Source organism: Pseudochaenichthys georgianus, chromosome 20 (assembly GCF_902827115.2).
Source record: "Pseudochaenichthys georgianus chromosome 20, fPseGeo1.2, whole genome shotgun sequence".
Taxonomy (NCBI): domain Eukaryota; kingdom Metazoa; phylum Chordata; class Actinopteri; order Perciformes; family Channichthyidae; genus Pseudochaenichthys; species Pseudochaenichthys georgianus.
The window spans coordinates 14,195,136-14,203,639 of record NC_047522.1 but is presented as its reverse complement, the minus strand read 5'-3'; the positions used below and the strand labels follow the sequence as shown (position 1 = coordinate 14,203,639).

General features: G+C 41.1%; 1 protein-coding gene across 1 annotated transcript; it reads right to left on the bottom strand.

Moving 5' to 3' along the window:
- Positions 1-542: 542 nt before the first annotated feature.
- Positions 543-7,239, bottom strand: pks1 (polyketide synthase 1). Its single transcript, XM_034109182.1, has 6 exons — positions 7,182-7,239; positions 6,940-7,093; positions 6,700-6,860; positions 6,405-6,608; positions 6,125-6,306; positions 543-6,032 (listed from the first exon to the last, which is right to left on the bottom strand). Exons 1-6 carry the CDS (start codon positions 7,237-7,239, stop codon positions 543-545), a joined length of 6,249 nt encoding a protein of 2,082 aa, XP_033965073.1.
- Between the last annotated feature and the right edge of the window lie 1,265 nt (positions 7,240-8,504).

The following is an 8,504-nucleotide window of genomic DNA, read 5'->3' as shown; positions in this document are numbered from 1 at the left end:
AAATTAAACATGTGAAGATTCAAAAACCCATTTCAAAGCCAAGACATTTTATTTTTGAACATTGTGTCCCCATGGTACATATGTTAGGCCAACACTCATTATTTAAAATCACAAAGCAAACAAGACACAATAATAGTGAAGAACAAAATCTAAAAAGTGCAGTGACAATGACAGTGGTTTTCATGGTTATGAGCTATATCAAGCTTTTGCTACACTAACAAATTTGCCAGTAGAAAAAAAAACATTTTGACTTTTACATAAAATGTGTTGTTTACATATCCAGGAACTCCAACCACAGCACATTTGGATGATTACAGATATTGTACAGATCTGTTAAAGTAAAAAAAAATCAGTATGTAGTACTAATATAACATATACAATAATTATTTTAGGGTTACAAGACTATCGAAATAATTGTAACTGTATCACTCCCATAAGAGTAAAACCAGAGCACTGAAACACAGCCGTCCTTGGAATAAATGCAGTCCAATAATTTTCTCATGTCTGCAAATGCTTTTCCCACCCATTTTTTTTAGGGGACATTATCCATTCATTACAATACCTGCCAAGGTGGCCAGTGTACTGTTGGGGTCCAGTATTTTAACCAAAGGTACATTTATACCTGTTTCTTGGAAAATCTTGTTCTGAAGAGTCATGGCCAACATTGAGTCAATGCCCAGCCCACACAGAGTTGAGTCATCATCCAGCTCATCCACACTAACATTGTTGATGTCACTTACAATTCTTCTGACACTTTCGTGTGGCGAAGACAAATGCTGAACCCTAGGCTCATTATTGAGATAATCCTTAAACTCCATTTCCACTAAAGCTGACAGCCGCTCTCGGAGAGAGGCATTTTGTGAAAGCACATGAATGTGAAGATTTTTAAAGTTGAACTTACATATGACTTGTTGTGGTCTGTTCATCACAAGACATGTTTCAAGTGCCTTTTGAACGTAACACACATCCATGACCATCATCCCCTTTTCCTCCAGAAACTGTTGGAAATTGTCCTTGTTCAACAAGAGACCCAGGTTCAAAGGACCCCAGTTGATGGACTGTCCAGCAAGTCCAAGGTTTCTCCGATAATGACAGAAACTGTCGAGGAAAGAATTGGCTGCAGCGTAGTTACATTGTGAGGCATTGCCAATAAATGAAGAGATGGAGGAGTAGCACACAAAGAAATCGAGTTTGTTGTGAAGTGTTGCATAATGCAGGTTTAGAGCCCCACACACTTTGGGCTGCAGCACTTTTCGGAAGAGGGACTCATCAAGGTTTTCGATCAACGCATCATGTAACACCGCAGCACTGTGAAACACTCCTTTGATTGGACAAGAGTGGAATCTTTTTTTAATCATTGAGATTGCGTGCAAGACCTGCGTCGACACAGAAACATCACATTGGACATTCATTATTGTCACCCCATATCTTCTCTGGAGAACTTCCATTTCAAACTTAATTTCATCAGTCAGAGCACTTCTGGACAGCGTTGCAATACAACCTCCAGCATTATGGGCAATGAACTTTACGGTCTCAAGTCCCAAACCAGAGAGCCCTCCGGTGACAATATAAACACAGCTCTGTTTAAACAGTTTTCCAGACATTGGAAGGAAAGGGATATCAGACACTGGACAGTGTGATTCTGTTTGGTCTAGAACAACTTGCTGCACCGTCTTTGTTGTAAAGTAGGACTCATCATCTGCATCAGTCTGATGCTTGTTCGTGCGTGATAGTTGAAAGGTCTCCCTTTTCAAAGGTAAAGATAATGAATCAAAACCTAATGACATTAGCCAATTGGAGATATTCCTGTTTTGTTCTTGCAGATTGGCTCTTTGAAGAACATTAGCCACATTAAGTGTATGCACATGAATGTGCTCACTCTGCATTGCAAACCTGTTCGCTGTGAGTGAGGACATGTGATTGTTGCATACAAAAACAATGTGTCTATCGCGATTACCACTGTCATGCATCCCCTGCCAAGAGTGATCAAAGGGGGGAAGAAATACAAATGCATGACTCCGATCAAAATGCAGGGATTGTCCTCTGAAGTGTGGAAGAGAGGAAACATTCCAGCCCGACCTGTTTGCTGACAAAGCCAACACTTTCATCAGAGCAGAGGCAGAGTTGGAGGAGATAATGATCAGCTTTCTGTGCTGTTGTTCTACCTTGGACAGCATTCTCTGCAAGATCTCCCAGGCCAGTATGAAGTAAGACACACATGGAGTCTCTTTCAAAATGGGGACTTTTTTGGTGCTGTAGCACACGGCTTGAGGAATTATGATCTTTGCGGTGGCAGCAACTGGATAACAGGAAGCAATATGATCTCCGACTCTTAGATTATATACATTTTTCCCAACAGCTGTGACAATTCCACTGAAATCTAAAGCCAGAAGCTTGTGATTCAGTGATGTGTGCTTGTTCCAATAAATTGTCTTGCCAAAGTTCAAATGTGAAGTGGTGACGGGAAAGTAATCTGATGAATGAGCACATAAAGTGGTCAGCTGAATCTCAACAGATTTCTCTTGGATAGGACTTGCATTCGTGTCATAGGGGACTGCAGACAAGTAAGCCATCCTGTATGGATCAGTTGTCTGAAGAACAAAGTCGTCCTCATTTCCTGACCGCTGATCTCCTTCACATAAAACCTCCTCTCTCATGGGGGTCCTTACAATTCTCGTTATTGATGCATGTCCATTGCTGATCATGACCTCGTGATATTGGCAGGTGTTGATTACACAAACCAGCATTTGAATGTCTTCACCGGTCACAGAAGCAAGATCAATCAGTTGAAAAGAGAGGCCTGCAATCTCTGCTGCACAAGACCTTGTCATACCAGACAGCACAAAACCAGGACTGACATGGTCCACAGTCATTTCTGTTGACCTGTTGGTTATGACTCGGACAGTGAAAGAGCGTTTGCTCTCTTTCAAGACTAAAACAATCTGGCGAAATAGCTCACAGCAAGTCACCAAGCGGTCTAGCATCTTCTCAGGTGACAAGTGACTGAGATCATCTACACCCCAAAGGAAGAGAACATTTTCCAAATCCACATTGCTTTTAAGTGAGTCCAACACTAACTTTCGAATTTGATCTGCCATCCAATGCTCACCGCTTTCAACAACTGCGGACTCTGGGTGTAAGTATGGCCTTAGTCCTTTAGCAATGCCAAGTTTGTCTTCAAAAACTATTGCTTTCATTTTTGAATTTTGCAAGTCTTCCTTGTCAGTAATTGAGGTCATTTCATTGTGGAAAAAACATGACTGAAGACCATTTGAGCAATTGCCCAAAAATGAGATCCTCACCCCTATAAGTTCCACAAGTACATGACCATCTGTGTTGGAAAAGCCACCAGACACATCAAGGAAACCTGGAGTCTCTTGAGTGGCTCGCAAGTACATGAACATATTCTCCTGTAGTGGTGCTGATATGGCTACACTACTGATTGCTGAGGGAAATCCTTGCTTGGCTGTTAGCCTTCCGATAGCTACCACAGCAGTCATTTGCAAGAAATAGTCCAATAGCACAGGGTGGATGAAATAGTCATGAAGGTGTTCTAGAAGTTCCTTTGGGACTTGAATAGCTGTCACAGCTTCCTTGAAATCTTCTCCGAAATGCACATCATCAAGCTGTTCAAAGATATTGCCATATTCAAATCCTGCTTGAGATAGAATAGAATACATCTCTTTTTTCTTCATGACCAATGTGCACCTTTGGTAGATCATGTCAAGACAAATGGTTGGTTCTTCTAACTGCGTTTGGCCATCTATACATCTGTACGTTCCAGAGGAATGTGTTGCGACAGGAGAATGTATTTTAAATGAAGCTCCATTCTCACCAGGTTCCAGAGTCACTTTCAACTGATGAGAGTTTGAGCTTAGTGCAAACAGGTTCTCAAATCTTACACTGAGCTGGAGCAGAGATACAGGTTTCTTTGGCCTTAAACTCGCCATCGCTGAGGCATAAGCCAGTTCGACAAAGAATGCGCCTGGAACAATCGGAACACCATTGTTTTTATGCTCCCAAAGATATGGTGCAGTCTCTAAAGAGAGGTTGCATATGTACTCTTTGTTATCCTGCTTTATTGGGGATATGAGCATGTGAGGGGGAAATGCAGATGTTTCATTACCTTTTATCACAGCTTCAAAATGCAATTCCTTTGTTGTGTTGACAAACTGGTAGACTGGAAACTCTGTGGGCAATGTTTCATAACCCCTGTACAGCTGATGCCAATCTACACTGTTGCCTAGTTCAAAGAGTTTGGCCACGGTAGACAAGATTGTGTTGTAATCTTTCTCTGGTTGGACTGAGGGAAGAACTATGGTGTTATTTCCCAAAGTTTCATATATGTTCCTTTGGAGTACCCTACGGGGTCCAATCTCCACAAAGACCACATTTGTCCTTGAGTGCTTGTCTTTGGTGACAGCGTGCAGAGCTTGTTCAAATAAAACAGGTTCCCTAATGTTCTTTGCCCAGTAGCTGCCTGTTGTAAAGTCACCATCTGAATAACAGTTACCAGTCACCGTTGAAAAAAGTTTGCACTCCTTGTCTTTGGCATACAAGGGATTAATACTTGTCTCAATGTCATCAAGTATGGGATCCATCATATGACTATGGTATGCTGCTGGTACATCTAGTTCATGGAGGAAGAGATTTTTCTCTGCAAACATAATCTTCAGCTTCTCATGAAGGATGGCTATAGCATCTGCATCTCCTGACAGAGTGCAGGATTGGGGGCTGTTGAGCGCCGCAACACAAATTTGACCAGCAAATTCCGGAAGGGTTTTTAATACCTTTTCTACAGCCACATTACTGACAACAAGCATTTTCCCCCCTGTGACCTTATTCTGGAGCGTACTGCGGTGGTGCAACACTTTCACAGCATCCTCAAGAGACAAAAGACCAGAACAGTGAGCAGCAGCAACTTCACCAACAGAGTGTCCAAGCACAGCGTCTGGTTTGATACCCCAGTGGTTTAGGAGGGCTGCAATTCCAACCTGAACTGCAAAAATAAGAGGCTGGACAGCATTTGGCCTGCTGAAATGATTATTATCATATTCACCAGAAAGCCATTGACTGATGCTGATGTTTTTATGACTCTGAAAGAGATTCTCCACTTCTCTGACCTTATCTCTGAAAACAGGAACGTCTGTTAGGAGCTGTTTGCACATACCCCTGTAGGCAACGCCATTTCCACAAAACACAAAGACCAGCTTGATGTCAGGACTTATTGATTCAACCTTTGCTTTCAACACAGATGTCAGCTGATGTTTTAACTCTGAGAGGGAAGATGTTGGGAAGGCTCTTCTATATTTGTGCCTAGAATGACTCCTTCCACATGCGGAAGTGTAGCACAGGGCCTGTAAGTCAACAGTTTGATCATTGCAAAGCCTCTGGTAGGTGTCAGTGACAGACAGAATAAATGATTTATCACAGGCTGCGGATGTTACAAAGAGATTTGTACAGCTTTGTGGGATCTGATTGTCTAGGCTGGTCTGTCTGTGCTCTCTTACAATCACATGTGCATTTGTGCCTCCAAATCCAAAGCTGTTGATCCCAGCTACCCTTTCTAATGACCCCTTTGTCTCCCATTGTTCAGCTTTGGTTGGAATTTTTATACCAAGAGCTTTTACATCTAGACTGGCATTGTCTTCTGAGTAGAAAACTGACGGAACAATGGTTGCATGCTTCATCATTAAAAGTACCTTTATCAGTCCGGCCACTCCAGCTGCAGATTCTGTATGTCCAATGTTGCCCTTGACAGAGCCAATCCACAGCGTCTCTGAACCAGGAGGTTTGGCTTTAGCAATGACATTTGAGATGCTTCCTGCTTCTGTTGGATCTCCAACTGGGGTTCCAGTCCCATGTGCCTCTATGTACTGGACATTTGCAAGGTCAGACTCTGAGTAGATGTTGCGCAGGAGTTCCTCTTGTTGTGTCATGGATGGTTTGGTAATCGGAGTAACAGAGTGTCCATCTTGGTTGACTGCTGTTTTGCTGATGATACCCCATATTCTGTTGCAGTCTTTTATGGCCTTTGTAGAGAAAGTGATATTATTAGCAGACTATCTATTTCCCCTTCTGTTTGAAGTGTGTTAATAGTATGAAATTACTGTCAAAATCTTACCTTTTTCAGCGGCTTCAGGAGAACTACACCACAGCCCTCCCCTCTACCGTAGCCATCTGCTCTGCTAGAGAAAGGTTTGCTGGTCCCCTCAGGTGAGATCATCTTTGCCTTGCTGAGAGCAACAAACACTCTTGGTTCTAATATACAGCTGACTCCTCCACACAGAGCCATCTCGCAGTCTCCTAGTTGAAAAAGAGAGTGAAATAAAATATGAAACATTTGAATGTGATGCATTGCTTTTAGGAATGACATTTGTATGGGAAAAATATTAACCACATACCTTGCTTTATAGCCTGGCAGGCTAAATGAAGCACCACCAAAGATGAAGAACAGGCACTGTCAACGGCAAATGAAGGGCCGGTGAGATTAAAGGTGAAGGATATTCTATTGGCCGCCACACTCATGGCTGTACCAGTGCCGTTGTAGTGATTAATCGTAGTTGGACTGTTACTTTGGAGTATTTCGTAATCCCTGTTCATTAGACCTGCAATACCATTCAAACACAAAATGTCAGTGTGTTTATCATAACAATATGATTTGACTTTTTGATTTATGTATGTGAAAGATAGTAGTACCCATGTACACTCCAGTTCTGGTTCCGCTGATGCTTTCCATAGCTATACCCGCATCTTCTAATGCCCTGTATGTACACTGCAGAAGGAGTTTCTGCTGAGGGTCCATGAAATCAGCCTCTACTTCAGTAATGCCAAAAAACCTGTGATCAAACTCATTGAACCTGAAATATAAAATAGCAGATTTATCCACATGTTTTAAAATGTGGGGATTAACATTTGATTTTGCCAGAAAATGCTTACCCTTCCATTAGAGCTGCTTTGGTTGTTTGTGTCTTTCCGGGTTTGCTCTCATCAGCATCATACCAAAAGGTGGTGTCAAATCTCTCTGGTGGAATGTCCACAACGCAGTTCTTTCCCTCCAACAGAACCTTCCAGAAATTGTCCAAACCTTCACCTAAAATAGAATGTACCACAATTCAAGAATTAACCTTTGGACAACCTCGAAAAGAAACGCAGAGAAATTCAAAATACTTCAGTCATACCTCCAGGGAAATTGCATCCAATCCCGATAACCGCTATGTCATCATTTGCGTCCTCCATTATTCCTCTGGTATGGCAGAAAGGTGGCTCTGCGGACATGGTTGCTTTATTCAAAAACCCAAAGAGAAGCTTCAAGCTGCTCCATAGTGAAGCTTAATGTGCAGTCCTGGCTGCTCTTTCTTTGGCAGAGCTAGTGCTGCTGTTCCTCTAACTCTTTATAAACAGTGTGCCAATGAAAAGGGGGGCGCAACAATGCCCTGCCTTGTTGCGCCTCACTTGACTTCACCTGGAACTAAATACACTAATTGTAACTTAAGATCATTCAAAGGGAGTAGTGAATACATTGTTTTTCTTGTTTGCAGTTTAACAAAAGAGCTCAGTGTAACATTTAAGTCCTTTAAGTGGTCATTTCCAAAGAAACCTGTGATCACATAGCATCTCAAAGGAAATATAGTAACCTTTTAGCCTCAAAGATGTTCCTTAACAAAGAATCATTAAGACAACCTGATTAAGGCATCAGGTATTAAAAGACATTAAGAACACAAGAGAGCATTCTTTCTCTATTGAGAGATCTATTACAAAAAGACAAACGTTTGCTTTAAAATATATAAGAATGATATTATTTGTATTTACAACTAATTGGCTGAACACATAATCTGCAGATATTTGCATACTTATTAACCAAAGTCTATTGACAAATGCAACAGTAATTATTATAATACAACTGGTATAATAAAACTTAGTAAAACGTTATGCATTACACTAACGCACATCACGCAAACATTATCTTGCTAATTTTTCAATTGTTATTCCTTTGCAAATGTCTTCTCCACACTACCTCTTTCAAATCAGCACAGCTCTCCACTTTACATACAGTAGGCTATATAGTATTTGTCATATGCAAATATTGTTAATTTGTTATAAGTCTTCAAATAGTTCTTGTAAAAAGCCTTTATAAGAGTCCATTTTATTTTGCTACATATTTTTCTTTCTTTCTTTGTATGCACCACACATACCAAACCTACTTGTTAATAAAACCGCTTCTGATTCCGAAAATATTTGCCTTCATTTGTTGGACATTTTGTTATGTTGGAGCCTTATCCTGAAAGTGTTTGGCACCCCCATGATGAGAAAGAGGAATCATTTGCAGATACATTTAAATGATATGACATTTACATAAGTATGAATCAGAATCTTCAATCAAAATCAAGCCTCCCATTTCTCTTCATCCATTTAGGAATGTTTCTACAGAAGCCATGCTGTTGAATGAACTATCCAGCCCTATGTTTCTGTGTTGCTCTGCATCCATTGAACCAAATCCAAAA

Coding starts and splice junctions, on each gene's coding strand:
- pks1 (XM_034109182.1), bottom strand. CDS start 7,239: ATGGAGGACGCAAATGATGACATAGCGGTTATCGGGATTGGATGCAAT. Junction 7,094..7,181: donor TGGATGCAATTTCCCTGGAG/GTATGACTGAAG, acceptor ATTCTATTTTAG/GTGAAGGTTTGGACAATTTC. Junction 6,307..6,404: donor CTGCCAGGCTATAAAGCAAG/GTATGTGGTTAA, acceptor TTTTTCAACTAG/GAGACTGCGAGATGGCTCTG.